This window comes from Furipterus horrens, unplaced genomic scaffold, assembly GCF_987537825.1.
Source record: "Furipterus horrens unplaced genomic scaffold, mFurHor1.1.pri manual_scaffold_6, whole genome shotgun sequence".
In the NCBI taxonomy this organism is placed as follows: domain Eukaryota; kingdom Metazoa; phylum Chordata; class Mammalia; order Chiroptera; family Furipteridae; genus Furipterus; species Furipterus horrens.
In genome coordinates this window covers 12,986,261-13,012,182 of record NW_028327176.1, presented here as the reverse complement: position 1 = coordinate 13,012,182, position 25,922 = coordinate 12,986,261, and the positions used below count along the sequence as shown (strand labels likewise).

At 33.8% G+C, this 25,922-nt stretch overlaps 1 protein-coding gene across 1 annotated transcript in view; it reads left to right on the top strand.

Annotated features, from left to right (window-relative positions):
* Positions 1 to 25,922, top strand: part of ATAD2B (ATPase family AAA domain containing 2B) — a 130,223-nt gene that overhangs the window by 2,296 nt on the left and 102,005 nt on the right. Inside the window, exons 2-7 of the mRNA XM_090280952.1 lie at positions 14,151 to 14,302; positions 20,660 to 20,709; positions 21,056 to 21,209; positions 22,340 to 22,442; positions 23,353 to 23,461; positions 25,720 to 25,836. Of these exons, the coding sequence (XP_090137078.1) occupies positions 14,151 to 14,302; positions 20,660 to 20,709; positions 21,056 to 21,209; positions 22,340 to 22,442; positions 23,353 to 23,461; positions 25,720 to 25,836 (685 nt within the window). The remainder of the gene's footprint in view (positions 1 to 14,150; positions 14,303 to 20,659; positions 20,710 to 21,055; positions 21,210 to 22,339; positions 22,443 to 23,352; positions 23,462 to 25,719; positions 25,837 to 25,922) is intronic.

Genomic DNA, 25,922 nt, shown 5'->3' with positions numbered 1-25,922 from the left:
CAAGAATTCAGCACTCCTCCTGGTTTACCCTTTCTGGTGTAGTACTTACCAGGCGTCTTCTATGTCTGGGGTCTTGGACATTCGCTGGTGTCTGTAAAGACTTACTGATGGGAGATGGGGTAGCTTGTGCTGACCTTATTTTAGTAGGAAGAAATATATCTCTATGAAATATATAATTGAGGAGGTTCCCCTTTCTCTACTTTTGTGTTAACGTTCTTCACCTGACACCTGATGCTGATTTTTTCCCTCTTCTTTCCCTTCTGCTCTTTTTAGATTATTTCATCCACTGTGTCTAGAGACATTTCATTTGCTATAAAAAGCCATAGGATCATGAGCTATGCCTGTAGTGCTGCCTTTCCCTCAAGTGTGTGTAGGATGGGGAAATAAACATATGATACATTCTGTAGGAATTTTCTTCTACCCACACTTTTTAGATGTCAAGTTGACTTGTGTTTTGCAGTTGGTTGCAGTTACTTCTGTATAGTGTTTGGCTTTTTTGTTTAGTTGGCATGTATAAAGTTTGACCTCTTTTTATGTCAGTGAATTTGACCTTCAGTAATTAGCATTTATTTGCTCCACCTCAGAGTCACTCTCAGCAAATGGACTGATACTATATTCACAGAATTGGAAAGCAGTCTTTGAAAAATATTTCAACTCTTTCATCCTTCTGTTAGGTCTGTTTGCTGCTGCTTTTGGCTTTGTCACTAGCTTTTTGTGCTTTTTGAGATGGTCATTGACTTCCTGGGTCCACATGTTAATTGTGAAGATGAAAATATTTTGAGTAACTTTATGGGTAAGCTTGCTTCATTTTAATTTTACTTAAAAAATCCCCGAGTCCTTCTTTAATATCACTTACACTTACTTTTTTCCTTTCTTTTAAAATTTAATTATTTTTTTCAATCATCATTTATTCCCTCTACACCCTCTTCCACCTCCCCTGCTCCCCCCGTACTTTTATCACCCTGTACGTTCTTTTTCAGCACGCCTACAGTTGCCAATATAACACAAGCAGAGTTGTCTAATTGAGGATCAAACACAGGAAAGAAGCCTGAGAGGGAAATGTAATAATGTTGAAGATGAGTAGGGAAAAATACAGGTTCCTCAGAGTAGCGCAAGTTTTTCCTTGTATCAGATTCACATGGAGTACCACGTAGGTGGTATTGAGTAATGTGTGGTAAGCAGTGTCCCCTGTCACAATTTTGAACCATAGGAGCTGTGGAGTTCATAGGATTCTCTCAGATAGCCAACTGAAAATGCCACTTTAAAAATTCAGTTACTGGCCATTTCTGTACGTAGACCGAAATTGGATTATTTTTTTTTAAAGTCATGGATGAAACTTACAACACCTGTGGAGGTGAAGTCCTGAATCATCCCCTGGCAGTCTTTTTAACCATCCTTTGATAGATCCTTGATTGCATGTCTCCTGAATACAAAATCGTGGATAAACCAATAATCTCTGGAAACCACCTTGACAGAGGGTAGGATTACAACTCATTCTGAGAACTCAGGAACCCAACCAATGTCAGCACCTAGAGAGTGATCTGTCTCTTTAAGGATGCACTTGAGAAAAGTGCTGTTTTACTTTGAATTGTACACTTGGCATTTCTTTTTGGACGTATACAATAAAGTTTCATTTGTGTGCATTACTGAGTTGATTTCTTGATATTTGGATTTTTGGTTTTGCACTATAGGAATGTTTTATTTCTGTTATCCTTATACGCTAGGGGAGGATTTTCATGAAAAATGAGTCATGAGTAATTTACTCAGTGCAAAGTTAGGGGGAAAACCATACATAAAGTGTGTTAACTTTATTTAAATGAAAGCTAAGGATTTTTAGAGAGTTAAATACTGTATCAAACAATAGAAAAGACATCCACATTAAAGTTATTGGGCTATAGCCCTGGCTGGTGTGACTCAGTGGATTGAGTGCAAGCCATTGAGCTGAAAGGTACCTGTTTGATTCCCAGTCAGGGCACATGCCTGGGTTGTGGGCCAGGTCCCCAGTTGGGGGCGTGTGAGAAGCAACCCCTCATTGATGTTTCTCTCCCTCTCTTTCTCCCTTCCTTCCCCCCTTCTCTAAAAATAAATAAATAAAAATTTTAACAAAAAAAGGTTATTAGGCTGTAAATTGAATTATGCTTTGGGTATATGCTATACGATTACAAACAAGATATTTTTGAACTGTAAGTATTTTCATATTAGCTTTTCTTTTTCATTTTTAGATTGTTTTTGTAGCTTTATCTGGAGGTAGGATACACATATAGCTTTGGTTAAAGTTTTCTCCCCTAGATTCTTCATAGGAGATGCTTCATGAATATCTGTTAAGTGAATGGAATAGAATATTAAGCTGATCTATTTTGTGAAAATCCTGATGATTGGACTTTGAGACTAGAAGATAAATAAAATACAGTTCCTACCTCCAGGACTGTAAGGATGCACAGTGGTATGCATATGAGAAATTATTAACAAAGAAATCAGCTCTAGGTTGAAACTAAATGAATGATATAGATGCTCAGCAGGAGTTCTAATCCTTTACTTACTGAATGTTTTGAGTGGAACTCTAGGACGTTCTTTAAAGATGGAAATTGTCATGTTCACAGCTGTATCCTGAGTGCCTACAATAGTGTCTGCCAGATATTGCTCAATAAATAGTTTTTGAGTGAAGGAATGGAAAGTATGTCTCATTTTAAATTATTTTCATATTGACAATCTTCACTTTACTTGTAGCATTTTGCCTGTCTGCCCATTTGGTAGTAGCCTAATAAGAGAGAGAGAGAGGAGTAAATAAGGTTTGTTTAGCATCTCATGCCGGATGTTTAATACTATCTCATTTAATCCCTGCAACAACTTTATAAAGCAGGTGACGGTAGTCCCATTTTACAGCTGAGGAAATTGAGTTTCTGAGGAGATTAAATGGCAAGTAGAAGGCCAGATAGGTATTGGGTTGGCCAAAAAGTCCATTTAATTTTTTCTGTAAAAAACAGGTTTTTCATTTTCACCAAATACTTTATTGATTTGAATATTTTGAGTAGTTGCTATCTACTGCTATTGGCTTCTAGTGGGTAGAGGCCAAGGGTGCCGCTAAACATCTTCCAATGCATAAGACAACCCCACAGTGAATAATTGTTTTGGCCAAAATGTCAATGGTACCAAGAAACGTTGCAAAACACTTGTGACACATTCAATCAGTCACAGCACTTTCTCCATACACTGCAAAAATCTTTTTTTTTTTTTTTGGTTTCACTTGTGTTTTTACCTTTCTTGAAATTAAGTAAAGTATAATGTGCCAAAATGTTGTTTATTTTCTCCCATTTTCAATATTAAAATGGCTACACAGACATTCATCAGTTGTGACAAATTTTTAAACATTATTTATTTATTTTTAGAGAGAGGGGAAAGGAAAGATAAAGAGAGGGTGAGAAACATTGAAGCGTGAGAGAAGCATCCATGTGCCCTGACTGGGAATTGAACCAACAACCTTTCAGTTCACAGGCCGGCATTCAGTCCACTGAGCCACACCAGCCAGGGCTTGATAAGTTGTTTTTAATGCATGCTGATATGACAACTGTCACAATACATCTAACAAAATTGTTTCAAATGAAGTTAAAGACAACTAAGCACTACTAGGGCCATTGTATAGGAAAAACTAAATAAACTTTTTGGTCAGCTGAATAATATCTAAATCTAGTTCTGGTTAAGTGGCCTGTAGAAGGACAAGTAGTAGGGATAATGCCTAAATCTAGTTATGTCTTCTCCACTTGTATATCACTGTCTTATCTGTATTTATCACTACTCTTCGGTGCTGTTCAATCAGTGATTTATGCAAATATCTGAAAAAGTGAAGAAGGCAGCTGTTATATAGTCAGAAAATACTGTACGTGCTGTGTATAGTCAGATTTTTTACTAGACTATCTGAAGTTGTGTTTAGGATTGCATTGGGACTGAAAGTGGGAACAGTAGTCTGTAGGGATATGAAATACAGAACAGTGATTTTCAGTAATTGCTTGCTGCCTTATTTCAGGGGGTGATGTAGGGAGAGGAGCAGGCATATTGGGATGTCATTTTGCCATATCTTTGCTTCCCAATATTTTAAAAATAGCTTTGGAAAAAAGTCCCTATAAAGAGACTAAGTGTGGGGCTTGTGGTCTCTAGTAGAGGTGTACTTGGTCTGTTATCTTTCCCTCTGCTTGGTGATATTGATTTATCAATGTGTACATTTTCTTTTATGCTCTGGGAATCTATCTCTGGGGATAGAGACATGTTTTCCATTTGAGAAAAATGTTCATACTTCAAACCTTTTGAAAAGACATTACATGGCGTATTTATGTATGAAAATACATACTAGTTAATTAAACATATTTAGCATTGTTAGCTTATGTCTATATTTTATCAGTAGGACCCAAATCAGGATCTCTGAAGCAGTGGTGCTTCAGATATCCATAAAATATGTTTTCTAAACTTGACAGGCACTTGGGAGGTAATCAAGACTAACTTTTGGTGGTGAGTTTTGCTTTTCCCTTTGTTCTTTTATTCAGTCAATAAATGTTTATCAGGCGTGTACAACCTTACCATGTGGGCAAGCATTTTTGTCTCTTTGGTTCACTGTTATAGGGCTGCCATGTTGCCAAAGTCAAGGAAGCATCATTCATACTATAGTCTATGTGAGTGGCATAGAATGTGTACTTGTTGTATGTTATATGGTGCAGTTAGTATCTTCATACAGTGTCCCTTGGGGACTTGGTTCGGGAATTTCTTTGATATGCCCAGGAGGAGTAGAGTATTTGTACTTAAATATTACCTCTAGGTGTGCTTCTCTGGTCTTCACTTCTAGGAGTAGTGTATACAGGTTCCAATATCCCCACACCCCTGCCAATATTTGGATTTTTTTTAACCCTTTTAATTGCTTTTCTTTGATTACTAATGAATATGAGCAAGTCTTTGTAGTATTTTTTTATTTCCTCATTTCTGAAATGCTTATTAATATTTTGCCCATTTTTCTATTTCTATAGGGTTTGCTATATATTTTTTTATTTTTTAAGAGTATTGTATATTATAGATCAGTGACTTTTGGATACTATTTACATTGTGACTCTGTGCACACATGTAGTTTTACTTTCTTTTTAGGTCTTTGATTTAAAAAAAATTGATTCTACTAGACAACCTATCCTTTGTAGGGCCACCTTATAAAACACCAAATTCCCATATATGTTCTGTCCTGATCTGTATTCTTTTTTGTTGGTCTGTTTATTTTTGTGGCAGACACTATTTCTAAGACTGGTTTGAAATATGTCTTAATTCCTAAAAGGCAAGTTCCTTCTCTTTATTTTTCAAAGTTGACTTAGATATTCAAGGATCTTTATATTTTTAATGTACATTTCCAATTAATATTAGAAGGTTCAATTAGAATTTTGATTGGGAATATATTTGAATTCCTAGATTAATTTGCAGGGAATTGACACCTTCATAAGAAGTTGTTGAAGAGCAAGGCATGTCTCTCTCATAACAGTTTGTGTATTTCTCTTGTGGAATTGATGCTTTCTTTGTGATCTAATATGTTGTCAGTTTTGGTAAATGTTCTTTGTGTGCTTGAGAAAAATGTATATTTTCTGTTAGATGTAGAAAAATATAAATATATGATGGAAAGCAATAAGAGATGGAAAATATAGTATGGATTTATTGATTACTCAGATTAATCTCCTATTTTGTCTCATACTAAGATTCTAACTAATTTTTTAATTGTTCAAAATCTCCTGGTGTATATATAACTTAACTTTTAATTTTAGAATAGTTTCTAATTTTCTTCTTGCTTTATTCTTTGGTACGTTAGTTATTTAGAATTATATTGCTTACTTTTCCAAATAGTTGGGCATTTATTTTCTAGTCATCTGTTATTTACTTGTAGTTTCATACCACTGTGTTCAGAGAACATACTTCATATGATTTGTTATTACTTATATTTGCTACCCTGTTTATGGTTAGCGTTTATACCTTTTACTGGTTAATTTAAGGAGTTGGGCTTTAAATTCCTTGGTTAGTTTTGGTAAATGTTCCTTGTACATTTGTTGTTGTTGATGATGATTGCTCTTAAGACATAAGCTTCTGTTCTTTTAGTTTAAATCTTACATGTATTTTTAAAAAAATTACATTCCCTCTAACCACATAGTTTCTAAACATGCTCTTGTAATGTTTTACTTCCCTTTCTGCCTTATATTGTCTAAAAATCTATGGTTTTTTAAAATGGATATATGTACTTTGCCTTTTTCTTTTTCCTTTGGAGTTTTTTTCAGTAACAATAAATTTTACTAAGGTACCAATTTATCTTACTATCTGGCAAAATGTTTTATTTTTTAAAAAATTTATGAAATAAATATTTCAAACAATATGGAAGTTCATAGAAAAAGCTAAAGGACCTTCCCCTGCACTCCTAATTCCTCCAGATTGTTCTTCCTAGGTATAAAAACTGTTAAAGCTGGTGTACATCTTTCTAGACTACTGCACATGTATGTGTGGGCTATTTATATGTGTATGTTTTTGACAAAAATGGAATCACACCCTATATACTATTTATGATACTTAATTTTTCTAAGTTAGCTATGTGTTATGTACATTCTTAAATACATGTTCTTCTTGTTGGCTTTCTAGTATTTTGTTGTATAATTGTATCATCCACTCATTTAAGTGTTCTTTCTCTCTTGTAACACAGTTAAGTTAGCTCCATGTTTTGTTTTATTTATTTATTTATTTATTTATTTATTTAAATCCTCACCTAAGTTTAGAGAGAGGAAGGGAGAGAGAGAGAAACATTGGTGGGAGAAAGAAACATTCATGTGACAGAGAAGCATTGATTGGGTTGCCTCCTGTATGTGCTGGGACCCGGGAACAAACCCCCTACTCATGTATGTGTCCTGATGGGCATTTGAAACCGCAGCGTTTTAGTTACAGGATGGTGCTCCAACTAACTGAGCCACACCGGCCAGGGTGCCTTTGTGTATTCAATGTTAAAAGCAGTGTAGTAGGAAATAACCTTTCTCTTTTAGGTGAAATGGAATTATTGGGTCAAAGATAACTGTAATTAAAAATTTTATAAGTTTTGCCAAATTGCCCTACAAATAGGATAAATCAGTATGCACCCCATCCCCCAATACTCTGAGCACTGTTAAGTTTTTTTAACTTTTACTGGTTGATTTAAGGAGTTGGGCTTTAACTTCTTTGAAGGGTAGAGACTGTCTTATCAAGCATCTCTAGTATCTAACACAATAGTAGGTACTTTATAAATTTTCTTTGTGGAAGGAATGAATCACTGAAGATCATTAATAAGTTTATGAAGTTCTATTAATCCTATCAAGCCAAACAAGTATCCTTATTTGAGACTGTATCCACTGTCAGGCTGTAGGTATAATATTTATAACTTATACTACCTCACCTGGTTCTTCTAACAATGAGTTGAACAGTTGAATTACAGTAGTATTGCTTTAGCATCAGTATAAGACTGTTTTTGTCTAGCATTTAAGTCTGTGGCATTTTCCAGCACCCACACTGTCTCTGTCATTTTAACTATGTAATATTTTCAGATTAAAAAAAAATTACCAGGAAGAGAAATGCATTTTAAATTATAATCGACTTTTTAAGTCTTTTTACAATACCTTAGCTCATTTCTATATATTTTTTCCCTTTCCATATTTTTTCATGATGATTGTTCAGAAACATTAAACTAATAAGCCAGTGCTTTTGTGGTATACGGAGGAAATTTAGGATAGTGTGTGTCCTTGAGTTTTAGGACTTTGTAGCATAGTATTGGCCCTAAATGAATAAGGAGCAGCAAGAATTTTGTTTTCTGCAGTCATGGTAACTGCTGCCTCTGTGCATTCATTTTACAAATGAGGGAAAAAGAAATTGACTGTACTTCTAAGCTTTCTCATAAAAACAGGACTACTTATTTTTTTAAAAAGGTAGGAAAGAAAGGCTGTCTTATAAAGGAAACTGGAAAACATTGATTGCGCCCATATACTTTCTGATCTAACCTGGAAAATAATGTTTCTCATTCTCTTTTTCTTGTCTCTTCAAGGATCTTTTTCACATCAGTTATCCTCATTAATCTTTAAAATTTCATTTTATTTTATTCTCTTCTGTGATTCTTTTTCTTCTATATTCAAGAAACCAGGTCATCTTATCTTTTTCAAAAAGGAAATCCTTCTCTGGCTTCTTTGACTTTGTGACCTCTTTAGACTATTGTCTTCTTTCTTGCTTAATTCTGAGACCCCTTATAAGTTCTTCATCTAGAGAAATGCACTATCAGAAGTTACAGGGACTAATTCACATAGTAAATTACCAGTTCACAGTTTATCGGCTTTACTCCTGTTTGGTCTTTTTGGAGCAAACTTCCATTCCCCCTGTTTTGGTGAGACACTGTTTTTCTCTAGTTTACATGAGATCCTTTCTGCTTATCCCTTTAATGTAGGCATTTTTAAAAATTTTGACTTCTTCCTTCTTTTTTTTTCATTTTTTATATTACCTATGATTCTTTTATTACCATTTCCTATCTGTCTCTAGTCCTCACCTTGTTCTAACTCAGAGTTGCATTTCCTACAGCCTGATAGACATCTCCCTAGATTTGTGGCTGGAAATCTAACTTTCTTTCTTATTTTTTAAATAATTTAAAAAATTTTCAATTACAGCTGATATACATTATTATTTTAGTTTCAGGTGTACACCCCAGTGATCATCTCCATAAATATTGCATCCGTCTTATACCGTATGTAGTTACTACAATATTATTGACTACATTTCCTGTGCTGTACTTTACATCCCCATGACTGTTGTGTAACTACCAATTTGTACTTCTTAATCCCTCACCTTTTTAACCTATTCTCCCAACCCCTTTCCCATCTGGCAGTCGTCAAAATGTTCTCTGTGTGTACGAGTCTCTTTCTGTTCTGGTAAGCCTAACTTTTGAAATCAGAATTCAGCATAACTCTTCTCCCTTAAACATCTGTCCCCTGGCCTCCTCCTGTACACTAAAAAACAGCTACTTTTGACACCTGCCCTGTTGTCTTAATTTGAATGCTTATTTTACTAATATCTTAATTATTTTGCTTTCTGGAATCAATTTGTTATTTTCTACTTTTATAATTTTAGATGAGGCATCATCAAGTCTTGAATTAATTAAGTGGTCTGCTAATTTACTTGTTGCCTTGAATTTCTCATTTTTTAATGCTGTACTTGGATATATTCTTTTTGTCTTTACATTAAAGTCCAGGTTCTGGATTTCTGACAAATTCTGATCTGAGTGTGAAGCCTCCCCTGAAAATCAAAGCAGCAGAAAGTCTCTGCTTCATTATTCTCAAGGTCTTTTGCTTAATTTTATGTGATTTGTAGTATTGTGGAAGCTGATGAGACTTGAGGAGAAAATGATTTTTGCAAATTGGGAAAATTAACGATTTTAGAATATTAGAGTTTAGAGAAAAAAAATCACTTAGGTTGGATGACTTTGTCTTTTCTGAATCATGTTCCTCTGACCATTCTATGTGCTCCATTATTATGTTGTTACAAAATAAAGTTCACTTCATTTGTGAAATCTTCCTTCATCTCTTTCAGCAGTTCTCATTTTTATTTTCTGCTTTCGGAGAATTGTATACTTCTATTACAGTACTTACTATAATATGCTATATATCATCATTGCGACCGTTTGTCAACTTAATAGATTGTGTATTGAGTTCAAGTAGGTCTTAATCTGTTTTACTATTGCCCCGCTGTCTTATGTATACAGTAGGTTCTCAATAGACGTTTGTTGAATGAAATTATTCCCTTACTTTGAGGTGCCTTTCCTACTCATGGATTGTAATGACTCTGACAGGGATTGCTAAATGACTGTAAGTAGATTGCATAATCTCTCTTAAACTTTTTGGCCTGAAACTGGTAACGCCCTTCCTCAAAGGGTTAGGTCATAATTAACTAGCAAAATGCTTTGAAGATGAAAAAGTTAAGGTTGAACCTATGATTATCCTCTTAAAAGTAAACTGTTAGTATCAGGTTTGTAGGTAAAAGCTTTCCCAAAACTCAAAGTTAATAAAATGGTGCTGAAGTAATCATTTTGCATATATTTACATCTTGCTCATTTACTTTACCTAAATCTCTAGATTTCTCTAGAGGGAGGGATTTTTTGTAATGCTGTTTATTCTGACGAAAGAGCGAAACTTATCCATAAGAGAAGTACTGTAGATTAGTTAGGGCGATGTGCCTCATATTATATTCAAAACTGGTTTATGTGCCAGACGTCCTCAGACTTTTGTGTACTCAGAATCATTTGGGAGGCCCTCATTAAAGATACCTTGTCTTAAGAGGTTCTAGTTTAACAGGTTATGTTTCTTTAATGAGAAATCCAGGTGATTTCTGACTCGAGTAGTATGTGGACAACACTTTTGAGAGATGCTCTGAATGGAACTGAAAAAAGCCAGAGAATATGAGAGACTGACCAATAAACATACAAACTTCTTTAAATAGTTAAAGAGTTACATAATAACTCAAATTATTTAAAAAAATGACTGAACTTCAAATATTTTATTTTTTAATTCGGTAAGTATATAAGTACATAGTACTTATTCCCAGTGTATGTGTGTAAAACTTCATTGCCTACAGATGCTTTGTGAAAAAAGAGAGCTTGATCAAGTAAGTTTGTGAAATGTTCCATACTGTCTTCCATTCTTAGAGATTTACACTGCATATTAACATATTAAAAACTCAGAAGTCTTCCGGCCAAAAATCTTGGACATCATTGTTTCCCAAACTTATTTTACCATTAGCTTTCCTTTATTTCCCCTAATAATTCCTATTAATAATTTATTGAACAAACTTGGGGAAATACCCCTCTATTATTTATTTATTTTTTTGCATGCTGTTGTATGGAATTAAAAAGAAATAGGGTAATTTTTAAAAAAAAATTAAAGAATTTAAAATCTTGTTAGAATTTCAAGATTTGGATACCAGTTAAAGATAATAAATATATAATGCTAAATTGAATATAATTAAGTGCCAGAATGTATTGTAAAGTTGGAGCTAGTAGAGGGGAAAGGTTAATTAGGTTAGATATTTGGATGAGATTTCAGGGCAGAGATGGGTCTTAAAGAGTGAGTGGTGGGATTTGATTAGGAGTAATGCTGGCTTGGGCTATCTAAATTGGTAAAGTAGTTTTATAGGTATTAGTTTCTGTGTTCACAAATATACCTTAGCTTAGAACACATGACATTGCTTCCTTAATGAGTACTTGTTGAATATGTTATATAATAAATGCTTTTCAAACTTGAATGTGTGTAAGAATCACCTGGTGATGTCAAAAATGATTTCTGACTGGGGTGGAGCACATTTGGAGTGACAAGGGTAGTCTGTTGAGGATGGTTTGGAAGCAGCTAACCAGTTTTTCTTGAGAACTTAAACTAATAAGTTGTGGTATGTTACATAACTAAGATGTTTATTATTCTTAATTATTAGACACTCTGATGTTTGAACTTCTAACTGTTTTTCCCTTTGTGCCGTTAGTATGAGTGTGGTCTTGTGGCTTTAAAACTAGCTCACAGTAAATTATATTAAGTCACAAAATTAGAAATTGGTCTTTTTGTGAAAAAATTTTTGGCAAATGAATTGATTCTATAGACTAGCCTTGGATACCTTTAAACATACGTTGTAAGTTTTTCTTCTGTTTGTTTGCTCGTGGCTGTATTTTGACTATTTGTGTAATGTAGTTGTAGTGCTTTGGTATGATATAGAAGTGTGCATTTATGAAATGGATAGTTTTTATATATTTTTCTTAAAAGGAATTTGTAACATAAAAGGAGACCAAACTCAAATATCTTTTTAAAAAAGATTTTATTTATTTACTGTTAGAGAGGGGAATGGAGGGAGAAAGAGAGGGAGAGAAACATCCATGTATGATAGAAATATCGATTGGTTGCCTCTTGTATACCTCCAACTGGGGACCTGGCCTGCAGCTCAGGCATGTGCCCTGATGGGGAATTGAACCAGTGACCTTTCAGTTCACAGGCCAGTGCTCAATCCACTGAGCCACATCAGCCATGGCTTAAAATATCCTTATATGATAGCATATTGAAAATGATCGTACAGTCCTTTGAAATACTGATCTATAATGTCTTGGTAAAGTATTAGCTTATGGATTAAATTATTTCTGAACAAAAGGTCCTTCCCTTCACTTTCTTCCTCACCCATCCTGTTTCCAAGGAATTGCATGGTGAATTGGAGAGCTGCTCTGTAGAGGGAGTGTCCTTCCTGTAGTCTGAGGATATGCAGCTGGAGAGGCAGTAATGGCAGTGTGATGGTTTGAGGTCTCTGGTTGAGAGATTGGTTAGCTTAACCAAATTAATTGGAAGAATACATAAGACAAAAATAAATGTATTGAAGATGATGGAAACCAGGTTTCTTGCTGAGTAGGGCTTACAAAAGGGAAAGTCTAGAAAGAAACTTAAGGTGTGGAATAAGAATTAGAAGCATTGATGTACACACATTTAGTTTTTTATTTATGCACAGATTAAGAAATAGGTATAGATGTGTGTATGTGTCTGTGTGTATATTAATATATTTCACAGCTCTCTTTGCTAAGAGGACTCAATAGCAGTGAAACCCGCAGTAACAGTAAGTGCTCCTGTTGCTCAAGTCTTGGTTACTAAATACCATCCTTGCTGGAAAGGAACAAGGGCTCCTTGCAGAAATAGCTAATTCTTAGGATCGGGGAGGGAAAGTAGAATATAAGCTTTAGAGATTTCTTTTGTTCCATAAAGTAAGGGAAATATTCAAAATGATGAGGATGTGTCAAAAAGATACAGGAACCATTTTGAAAGGGCTCCCAGTGGCTAAACCTTTCATAATTTGAGCAATAAAATAAATGGAGCAATGGGTTATAACCCATAGAATAAAATAAGATTCCACGAATGTATATTGATATAAATAAATGAGGAAATGAATTGGGCAAAGGGGAGAGGGAAAGCTCTTTAAAGTAGAATGCCAACTAGAAGATGTAGAAGGAATGAGGGGATTAGGTAATCATAATGGTATTAGATAAAGGCAAGAGTAGCCAATGAAAGCTAAGGCTGGTGGGTAGAGGCTTGATGAGGAACAAGATATTGCTGAATTCTCAGAATAATTCCATACAGTATAATCAAATACAAAGGGAAATATAGACTTTACAATGAAGAAACCTGGCCGACAACAACTTGACGAGGTGATCAGGGTGTTAATAATGGATAGGTGTAATGTGTACAGTGTCATTTTTGTATAGTCTTTCCAAGAATGTATGGCCTGAATCTGGTTATGAAGAATATCAAATAGACCAAGGATGAAGGTCATTCAGGAGAATGAAAGACTTTGTACTCTTAAAAAAAAAAACCCAACTATTTATTTATTTATTTTTAGAGAGAGGGGAAGGAAGGGAGAAAGAGAGGGAGAGAAACGTTGATCGGTGGCCTCTCAAACTCCCCCTACTGGGGACTGAACCTGCAACCCAGGCATGTGCCCTGATCAGGAATTGAACCAGTGACCCCGCCCTTGGTGGGTAGATGTCCAACCAACTGAGCCCCAACAGTCAGAGTGGCTTTGTACTCTTTTTTCAATCAAGGTCATGAAAGATGGGGAAAGACTAAAAAGCTGTTCTAGATTAAAGGAGACAGGAGATCCTATGGCTAAATACAATATGTGTTCCTGGATAGGATCCTGAACCGTAAAGGAAGGAGAGACATTGTTGAGACATTTGATAAAATTTTCATGGATTCTGTGTTATATCAATGTTAATTTCCTGATTGGGAGGGTTGAATGATGGTAATGGAGCAAAGTGTCCTTGTTTTGGGATGTGCACAGCGGAATATTTAGGAGAGGAATGAGAAATCCTGTCATAAAAAGGTATGCACACACCTTTGCTATAGGCTTGAAACTATTTTATTTTTCTAAAACTGTAAAAATACAAACAAGACTAAACATACTTTTTCTAACTTTTTTTCTGTATTTACAGATTATACATTTTACTACACTTGTAGAATGATTCATTCAGTGGATATTTATTCATTGAATAAATATTGTATTTTATTCAATAATTTAGTAATTCTATGTGTTTTAATAGGAATAATAAATACATCTTAACCTTTGTCTTTCAGAAATCTGAGGTTGATGGTAGTTTAAGTGATAGTCACGTGTCTCCTCCAGCCAAACGCACTTTGAAACAACCTGATTCTGTTTGCAAAGACAAATCAAAATCACGAACTACTGGTCAGCGAGAGGAATGGAACATATCAACTGGACAGGCCAGGTGAGAAGTGAGAACTCACTGATTGTTTTTTCATGAATTATTTGATGTGATTCAGGGTTGATGTTAATGCTAATTTTCTTAAATTATAAAGCTGCTAGTATCTAGAAATATTTATAAATTGTATTAAATTTAACTTATAATGTTATTTTCCCTAAATATTCCATAAACTATATTTGTTTTATAAAATAGTTAATATGTAATAGAAAGTTATTACTAAAACAATATAGATTTTTGCTAGGTCTTAAATATGCATACATGCATATAGTCATGAAAATTTAAGTAAGAACATATGGTTAGACTTATTTTTTTTATTTGAAGATAAGTAAGATCTCCCCTTCTAAAATTAAATATTCCACATGAATTGACATATTAAAATACAATAAAATCTAAATTAAATTTTTAAAGAAATCTTTTCATTTACCTCCTTGTTTTCAACTTAAATTTTCTTGTGTCTGATTTAATATGTAGCAGGAAAACTCAGTTTACTTACCAAAGTAAATGGTAATAATTTACTCTAGAGAGGATAAGCACATACATAGAAAAGATTTAAATTCTGACCTCAGAATCTTTAGCTTCCCTTATTTTCAGTCTTTGCTAGAGAAGTACTGATAATGTGCCAGCTGCAAAGAAAAGTAAAAGGGAAATTCTTTGGTTTCCTTACTCCTTGAAGTATTTAAAAAAACAACAACTATATATATATATAAATATGTATATTATATATTTTTAGATATATATATATAAAATAAAATTTTTTAATGAAAAACGTCTTTGGGGTTATACAAACTTTGACAAGTAGTATACTTTTACTAGTCCCTAAAGAATCTGTACCTGTTTCAGTATGGTCCAGAAAAGGTACCACTTTATTTACACTTTTTTATTTCTTTTTAAAAAAACATTAAAAATTTTTATTTTTCCATTATAATTGACATTCAGTATTATATTAGTTTCAGGTGTACAGCATATAGTGGTATTGTAAAGTTTTTAATTTTGCATTGTCTGGGAACTAAGTAGAAAAATAAAGGAGTTATAGTATAGTCTGTTGATTTTTTTTCCTCCTTTCTCATGTTCATATGTGAGATGAAAATGATCCAAATCAGTATAATGATATTTCTCAAGGTGAGTGCTGCCCTTTAATTACATGTCTAGACTTGATCTCCCTGTTAAAATCTGCCACTGGTATTTATTTAGTGAGTGTGAATCAGGCTTCTTTTTCTAGATGAATGTTTCTAAAAAATGTTCTTTTAGTGTTAAAGTTTGACCTTTAACTGTAAACTAATTTTAATGGTTTAATTCAAGTCTGAGGATGTAATACACTAGATTTCCCCATCTTATCCACTTGGAAGGCCTTTATATAAATTGATGTCTTTCATAGAAAGACCTCAAAAATTTGGAGGGGAAGAAACATAGTTTTGCTTCCTTTTAGCTACTTTAGAGGTGATACTTTAAAAAAGTATACGAAATACATTTGAAATAGAAAGCTTAAATAGTGAATGCTAACAAAATTTACTGTTTCTGTCTTGGCAGGAGAATAGCATTTCACATTTTTAAAAGTTTTTTGAGTTAAACTTTTATCTAGGAATGTAAATGCTATACTTAGAATCTTTTGGTGTTTCATATGACTTGAAAAGAAAATGCCATTTCACCTATTAGAGTCAACAGAATTGTATTTTAAGCAAAACTTACGGTTAAATATACTTTAGATTTTGAGATAGGATAAATACAAAAATCAAGATTTATTTGAAGGCTTCTGGGTGTTTTTATGTAATGAACCTGAGAATCCCGATTTCTTTATTTTGTAATATAAATTCTTATGAACATTGAAAGTAAATTAAATTTCTTTAAAAAATTTATTTAGTTATTTTTAGAGAGAGGAGAAGGAAGGGAGAAAGAGTGGGAGAGAAACATCAATGTCAGAGAGAATCATTAATTGGTTGCCTCTCCTATGCACCCCTATCAAGGATTAAACCTGCAACTCAGGCATGTACCCTGACCAGGAATCAAACCAGTGACCTTTCACTTAGCGGAATGACACCTAGTCAACCAATTCCTTATTGGTTATTCATTTGGAGAAAAATTGAGTATAGATAAGAATTAGTGTTAGCTATGGAAAATAATGACTCCTAAAGTGATGAAGAGAGAGGTAAAAGTGGAACTAGAATTTCTAAGTTTTCATAAAAAATTTGAAATAGAGTTGTCTTTTGGGGAGAAATCTGGGCTTATATATTGGAGGTCCAAGTTCATCAATGTAATTATAATGATTGATTTTGTTTGGTCAAAAATATTTACTCTGTATTCTTTATCTTATATGTAGAAATGCACAAAGATACACGCTAACCTAGATAGATGTTGGCACTGAAAATATTTTGAGTACAGAATCTCATTTTATGGACTTTTGACAGCTGGCATTTATTTGGCCAGTAGATTATTTAACACGGAGACGGTATGTGTCAGTATGTGTGTTGTTGTTGTTGGCAACCTGGGGAAAGAGGCATACTCTAAGATACAAAATTAAACTCTGAGCCCTCGCTGGTGTGGTGGCTCAGTGGACTGAGCACCAGCCTGTGAACCGAAAGGTAGCCGGTTTGATTCCTGGTCAGGGCACGTGCCTGGGTTGCGGGCCAGGTCCTTGGTTGGGTGTGTGCAAAAGGCAACAGATGCTCACACATCAATATTTCTCTACCTTTCTTTCTCCCTCTTTTCCACTTCCTCTAAAAAATAAATAAAATCTTAAAATTAAATCTTTGGTAAAAAAAACTAAACTTAAATGTATTGTGTAAAAAATTTGTTTCATGATGAGGGAATAATGAGGTTAGGCGAAATATAACCAAGCATCTGTTAGACTCCTAAGGCATATTGGAATTGAAGGGTAGTAGAGCTTAAGGTCTTCCAAACTGAGGCTTTTGCTGAATTGATTTTTAAAACCCTCTAAGTCATTAAATGCCTTAGGTTCATATGGGAAAAGGAGAATAAGTAATGACTTTTAATTTGATATTGCATTGGTAGTTGCTACAGATAATTAAAAGTATAGAAAACTCAATATAATGATTATCAAATATAAAGTGATACTGTCTCCATTTAAAAAATTTAGGAAATAGAGATATAGGGAGATATCCCCCAGTGAACTCTCCTTTTTAAAAATAAACAAAGTAGACTATTTATAATCATAAAGGATTTATTGGAGGATTCCTTTAAGCAGTGAACCCACCTGGTTACATTTTAAGTGATTAACTTTTTGGAACATCGATTCAAGAGACTTTTTAGCCCTGTCCTGGTGCGCGAGTCGGTTGGAGTATTGTCCCATACCCCAAAGCGCTGCAGTTTTGATTCCCAGCCAGGACACATACCTAGGTTATGGGTTCAGTCCTCGGTCTGGGGTGCTTACAGGAGGCAGCCAGTCAATGTTTCTCTCTCACATTGTATTTCCTATTCCTACCTTTAAAAATCAGTAAACATATCCTTGGGTGAGAATTAAAATAAAAAAGGGAGACTTTTTACATACAGTGTTGTATAGACAGGTTGACCCTTAAAAGTCCCAGTATTTCTTTTATATACACAGTATTTAATATTGTCTGTTTAAAAAATTCTTCCCTTTTTATAAGATAAATTATAATGGTAAAATGCTGACAGTATCTGTGATTGAAAGATAATTAGATTGAAGAATATGTGTTTTTCCCCTCCCCCAATAAGACATCCCTCATTAGCAAAACAAACAAACAAATAAAAAACAAAACAAAACAAAAAGGAAAACCCCAAGTAAGCACTGTCTTCTTAAGAGGGCCAAAAATCTTATTGTGCTTTTATTTTTTTTATGATGCTATCGTTCAGAAAAGTTTTATATTTCTTTTGTAGAAATACATTAGGGTTAGTTAGCATCTTATTCTTCTGAATAATTTAAGTATGTATAATTTTAACCATTTGGTTTTGCATACAGCTAAAATTCATTTGGAGCCAAGACATGTGAATAAATTGATCAGACTGAGTTAATGTTATATTGGGGTTCCAAGCCAAAATGTATTTATGAATAAAATTGATTTTTTAAAACTTGGTTTTACATGAATTTTGAGAGTGATTATAGAAAATTTCACATCATAATCTTCTAAGGAATGTCCTGTTATACCAATTGCATTACTTTGTAGTCAAATTTGAATGTCAGGAGAATTGTGTACTTGGTATACAAAGGTGCTGAAAGTAAAATACTTTTCAAGAGGTGGTGTATTAGAAAAACATAATTTTGTTTTTTCTGGGGGAAAGGAGGGCTGGTGTTTTTATTTATTTATTTATTATTTGACATTCTGAAGACGCATAGTAATTTGAGTTTTTGTTCATATCTTTTTATTTTAAGATTTTATTTTTATTTATTTTTAGAGAGAGCGAAGAGAGGGAGAAAGAGAGGAAGAGAAACATCAATGTGTGGTTACCTCTCTTGTGCCCCCAACTGGGGACCTGGCCTGCAGCCCAGGCCTGTGTCCTGTCTGGGAATTGAACCAGTGACCTTTCAGTTTGCAGGCTGGCTCTCAATCCACTGAGCCACACCAGCTAGGGCTGTTCATATCTTTTAATCATCTTAGCTGTAACCTTTACTAGGCAGTGATATTGATAATGAAGCTATAATACTTAACATTTATGATTTAACATGAAGAGTGCCAGGATAACCAGAAGCATTAAAATATTTTAGTTAAAAAAATTTATACATCCCTGGCTGGGTAGCTCAGTTGACTGGAGTGTTGTCCCTATATGCCAAGGTTGTTGGTTTGATTCCCAGTCAGAGCACATGCAGAGAGCAACCAATGAATGCATGGGTGAGTGGAACAACGAAGTCAATAGTCAGTGTTTCTCTCCCCTCCCCCTACTTCTTCTCTCTCTAAAATCAATAAATAAAAAAATAAATATTTATGCAAACCACATAGATAGTAGAAGACAATTACATATATTTACTATTTTCTGACTGTCTCCCCTTGTTTTTATTTTTAATATTTTATTTATTTTTAGTTGGGGGAGGAGGGAGCGAGAGAGGGAGAGAAACATAATGTGTGGTTGCCTCTCATGCGCCCCAACTGGGGACCTGGCCTGCAACCCAGGCATGTGCCCTGACTGGGAATCGAACTGGCGACCCTTTAGTTTGCTGACCGGCACTCAATCCACTGAGCCATACCAGCCAGGGCCTTCCCTTGTTTTTTTATCTTTGAAAATAATAATTGTTGGATTTTTCAGAAATACTTTAATAAGTTTATAGGAACAGCTCTTCTATTATGTATCAATTTAGTATTTTTAAAAGAGATTTTATTTACTTTTAGAGAGAGGAGAAGGGAGGAAGAAAAAGGGAGAGAAACATCAATGTATAAGAGAGACATCTATTGGTTGCTTCTCAGATGCCCCCAAGCAGGGACCTGGCCCACAACCCAGGCATGTACCCTGAGTGGGAATCAAATTGGCAACCTTTTGGTTCACAGGCCAGTGCTCAGTTATTTGAGCGACACCAGCCAGGGCAACAATTTAGTTTTTGAACTTCCTAATTATAGTAAGGCATATGATGACTTTTTTCTTAAGTTTTCATGTTTTGATGAACATTTAAGCATCTCTTCTTTAACATTTTTCTTCTTCCACCCAAAAGGAAGAATTGCACAAGGACAATTTTGGGAAATTAGCTAAGTTTTTATCATTAGTTTAGAATGTGTAATAAAATACTTGAAGTAATAATTAAATGATATTGGTGTTCAAGTATGTTTTTCTTCTTAAAAATTTTATTTGACCTGGCTGCTGTGGCTCAGTGGATTGAGTGTGGGCCTGCAAACCAAGTGTCACTGGTTCGATTCCCAGTCAGAGTACATAATTAGGTTGCACGTCAAGTCCCGAGTTGGGGGCGCGTGAGAGGCAACCGCACAGTGATGTTTCTCTCCCTCTATTTCTCCTTTCCCCTCTCTCTCAAAACAAACAAACAAACAAACAAATAAATAAAATTGTAAAAAAAATAGTGCTAACATTTTTTTTGTTTGAGTAAATTTGTTGTTTCAATTTTATTTTGTCAACCAAATCAGTAGTAAATGTCTAAAACATTTGCTAGTGATGACCTCAGTTAATTTATGGTACTTGTTAAGCTTAAGCCTTTTTATTGGATTTTAACTTAGAGTTGAAGAGACATTAAGTGCTATTATTAAAGCTGTTCTTGAAGTAATGAAATGATTCTATATTTTATTAATTGGTATATTATCAAGGTTATGGTAAAAAAAGTCTTTACTCTTAAAAAAGTAACATTATTACTGACATTTTAAAGATTAAAATGATTCCACCAGTATTGCATTTTTTGCTTTTTTAAATCAATGTTGATGTGTTTGCATATTAAATATAATTGTGTTCTAGGTTAACTTCTCAGCCTGGTGCTACATTACCAAACGGACATAGTAGCTTATGTGAGTATTCTATTATGAAACTGGTTGGTATTGAAATTCTTATAGTGCTGTTACAGTTAAAGCTTTAAAGTGGGGTAAAATAGAGTGATTTACTAGTATGCTCAGCATACAGTTGGAAGTGATGATTTCAGTCATAGTAAATACATATGTAATTGTTAAATGTTGAGAAATCAGTGCAAGGGAAATTAATTATCACAGATTTGTAAGCATTTATAGAAATTTTAGACTATTGGATATTAAAGCCATTTATGAGGTTATAGTAAACTTTTTGTAGTCTTTTAAAAGTAATTTTTTTCTTGTTTTTTATACTCTGTACTTTGAAATGAAAATTTCTCTCTTCTTGTAGCCCTTCGAAGCCATCCCCTTCGAGGGGAAAAGAAGGGAGATGGAGACCTTTCGTGTATAAATGGTGACATGGAAGTCAGAAAAAGTTGTCGTTCCAGGAAAAACAGATTTGAAAGCGTGAACCAGAGTTTGTTATTTGATCAGCTAGTTAATAGGTATGAATGATTATATAGTAAGCAGTTCATTTAATTATTTGATTTTAAGCAGCTGTATTTTAAAAAATAAGCACTGAAATAGTGATATAGTTATTTTATAACTTAATTTGAATTAACAGTGGTTAGCAGTGATTGTCAGTTCCTAATCAGTTTCCTATATTTAATATAATTTATGTAATAGCTAAATTTTTCTCACCTGTTTTAAACTCTTGTGCATAGATTCTATAAAAGTTAATTTTATTCTATCCTCACTATAGTCATTTAATTTTTGTTTTCTTAACTATTTTCAGACAACATTCAGTTCTCATTATTGATATGTAGTTTTGCTTAGTTAAGATTTTGAATTGAAGGTCTTTGAGATGGGGCATATGGGATGTAGCTAGTGAGCTAGCCTAGTTAGTGTTACTCTGCTCACATAATAAATTATCCCACTTAATCCTTTAAAAGGCCTTGAGAAGGGAGGTCAGTATAATGCCTATTTGGTAGGAGAGGAAATTATATTCTATAGTGATGATGTCAAATTTGAGTATTAGTTATTATTTTTATTTTTTTCTATATTTTTTAACTTTTTAAATTACAGTTTACATTCAATATTATTTTGTATTAGTTTCAGATGTACACCTGTTAAATACTTAGATCAGTGTCTGGAAACATAGTAAGTGTTTAAAAGATAAAATGTGCTAATGTTAGCATGTATTTTGTGGATGTCAGTGTTCTCTAATTTCTAAAAATACTTGTTCTGTTATCTTATTGGCTTTAAACATTTTGCAATTTCTTTATCCTATATAATTCTCAATGCCATCTTGAAATAAAAAGATTGAATTTATTTTTAGTGCCATGGATCTCATCAATTGTTTATAGTGGCATTATGGATTTAAATATTTGGAGCCTTATAAACAAAAAATTCCTATTTTATAAGCTTTACTTTAATAAATATATTAAGGTGTTTGGTTCCATTTTTTGGGAGGGGGGGCATTATCTTCTGATGGATCCAAATTCCAAAAGGGATGTTATGTACAGTTATATATCATAGATGACTTAATTGTTTTTTGGTGAAGCTCTCTTTTATGTGGATGATACAGCGTATGGTTCCACAATGTCTAAACCCTAGTTTTATTATATGATCATAGTACTGCCGAAGCTGTACTGCAAGAAATGGACAACATTAACATCAGACGGAATCGTCGATCAGGGGAAGTGGAACGACTTCGGATGTGGACAGATACAGAATTTGTAAGTATTCTAACTTTAACAACCTTTGCAATTTTTAATTTTTATTGAGGGAAAAAAGAGAGAATAAGTGGCATTTGAATTTCCTTGAATTAACAGAATTGTTCCTTCTTCATTTTAGTGTAGGATTTATTGCTTTCTTGCTTCTTTTATTCATACCCTGCTTGCTACAACCTTCCCCTACAGATCCTGGTGTACTTTTGCCAGAAGAGTCATCTGAAAGTACAGCTTTGATTCTGTAACTTTTCTGATATAATTCTTTAATGGTTTTTATTGTGTACTGAATTAATTAAAAATTCTTTCACCTTCATAATCTGGTTTCAACTTTATCTTCTCCTACACCATTGCCCAAATATAAGCAAATCATTCTTGTTCTTCTATCTTTTACTGCTTTTAATATTTCCCGTTAGGGACTGATGCAGTTCTACCTTGTTTCAAGGTTCATTTCAAATGTTGCCTCTCTTCCCTGCCCTTAACAAGAGGAGGTTGTCTCTTTGAATTCTACTTTGTACCTTCTTAAAATAAAATATTTTATTTATTTATTTTTAGAGAAGGGGAAAGGAGGGAGAAAGAGAGGGAAACTTCAGTGTGTGGTTGCCTCTTGTGTGCCACCAAATGGGGACCTGGCCCACAACCCAGGCATGTGCCCTGACTGGGAATCAAACCAGCAACACTTTGGTTCACAGGCTGGCGCTCAGTATACTGAGTGACACCAGCCAGGGCTTTAGTTTTATTTGTTTATTCTCTCGTCGCTTACATTTATTGAATTCAGGAAGCTTAGTTTTCATGAATCTGTGCCTTGCAAATAGGTGCTCAGTAAATTTTACTGAATGGGCATGTCCCATTGAATTATAATATTTATAGCCAGGAATAAATTCTGTGTTAATATTTGACAGATTTCTTTCTTTAAAAGGAAAACATGGATATGTATTCAAGAGTGAAAAGACGAAGGAAGTCACTAAGAAGGAATAGTTATGGGATACAAAACCATCATGAAGTCTCTACTGAAGGTGAAGAAGAAGGTTTGTAAAACACTATGAAATAAAGACTAGAAAATTCAGGTAGAAAGAGAGAAAAATATGTACAAATATATGAATAATATATGTATAATATTGCTGGGTAGGTGATTTTTGGCTGTAGAGGTCTATATTTTGTATAATTTGGAACAATTTTTATTCAACTGACATTCTGAGTTTTCATTTTCTGCATTGGAAAAAAGCCTTCACTGTACACTAGACATTGTTGTATAATGTATCTTGTTAGTAGCTATTGGTTGACCTAAGTGACCTAATCTTTCATTTGCTGTGAACTGATTTGCTTGTTACCTGAGGCCTCTTTTGTATTTAGGTACCTTCCAGTCAGAAGCCTCTATTCAAAGTTACATTCTATTCATAGCCTCTAAATCTGATTATCTGGGTCCTAAGTTTAGTAATGGACTGAAGAGTAAATAGTGAAGTTTAGAGAAAGAGGGACTGGTAGTACTAGTGGAGGGGTTTTTTAAAGGCATGTCTGGGTTCTGAACTGAAGAATCCTGAATTTGTAGGGCTGGAGCTGGGATCATGACGAAAGCACGTTTGCCCCAAGTGACTGACCAGTACATCTATAGGATTTAATTCTGTAAGAGTTGATCTTCTTCCCCTCCCCCTCTCCCTCCTTCCTCATGCTTATTGATTTTTAGAGAGAGGGGAAGAGAGAGAGAGGGAGAGAAACATGGATGTGAGAGAGAAATGTCAATTAGTTGCCTCTTGAACACGCTTGACTGGAGACCTGGCCCATAACTCAGGCATGTGACCTGACTGGAAATCGAACCCGTGACCTTTGGGACAGCGCTCTAACGAACTACGGCCAGGGCAGGAGTTAATCTTTATTGAAATGGATTTTCAGAAGATTTGATGTATTGTAAATGCAGGGTACCTGTGTTTTACCAAGAAACCTTACTAGTTCCCACTATTTGTGTAGAATAGATGGAGAAGAATAGGTTTATTTCTTGTATTCTATAATAAATATATTATTAATAAATTATGAAGAGCTGATATATCTAATAAAGATACTTTATTGAACAAATGTTATTATAGCTAGCACCTCTATATTTCTTCCTTTTGAGAAAATCAGTATAGGTGAGACAGATTTATAATGTGATTTTTGTTTTTTCATTAACTGAACACTTCTGTGGAGTTTCCAAAGTGGATTTGACACATATAGAATTTCTTCCCATAGTAAGTAGTGTGTTATTGTGCAGGCATTTTTTCAAAAAGTATTTTTTTTAAGGTTGAGGACACTTATTGGCACACAAGTAATTAATGGTATTGTTTAGATAAGTAATATTTTAATTACTGCTTTTCTCTATAACCTAACCATGCAACATTTTAAAACTTAAAATAACCTTTTATATGTCACAAGTGAAATGTCAAGTCCTTCTCATTTTTAGTCTTCTATGTCACTCAGCATCAGTGGCAATCAAAAAATTTTCCTATGTCTTAATATGTTTGTGTTATATTGACAATTCTGTGGTTAAAAGGTTAATCATAAAGCATATTGCATTTGAGGAGCTTAAGCCTATAATTTTTTATTCAGACTTATTTAAAACTGTATATAGATGTCACATCATAGCTATAGCCAAACAATTTTTTTAAACCACTTAAAAAATAAACTTTTAGGACTTATGTATATTATAATTTATTTTTTACATGTATGGCTAGGTGAATTATCATAAAGCAATCACTAAAGTTCAAGAAATAAACTATAGGGTTATCAATACCCTGGAAATTGACTTCATGTTCCCTCCCAATTCCTATCTGCGTTTTCCTACCAAATGTAACTAATACATGTTTACCTATTGTCAACATGCTAACAAACTTACACTGCCAACAAAATTGCTTTTGTTGTAACATTAGTAATTACCTTGTAAACGTATTTTGATTTTTGAAATACCAGGTCATACTTGAATACAGTACTAACCTAATTCATTGGTTAATTGGGCATTGAATGAAGTTTGCTGTAGTAAAATTCTGACTCATAAGTGAATCAAGAGGTTAAATATGATCATATTGATTTACTTAACAGAGAAACTGTATTGATTATTTGTAGGAAAGGCATTTTCTTTTACATCTATCTAGGTTGATTTTTAATTATATAGATTTATACTATATTATAAAATGCTGATACTTTTAAATGTCACTTGAGCGGAAAGAGTGAAAGATAAAATGTAAATATTCAATTCTGAAGTGGACCAATCCTGTGTATTAAAAGTGCTTTTTTTCTTTTGTGTGGATGAAACTAGAATCTCAAGAGGAGGATGGAGATATAGAAGTTGAAGAGGCAGAAGGAGAAGAGAATGATAGACCATATAATTTGAGACAAAGAAAAACAGTCGATCGATACCAAGCACCTCCAATAGGTAAGAGACTAAATAATTTCTTTCCGTAGTTGAGTAACTTATTCTGCTCTATCTCTTTAAAAAATTGGTGCTGCTTAATTTAAAAG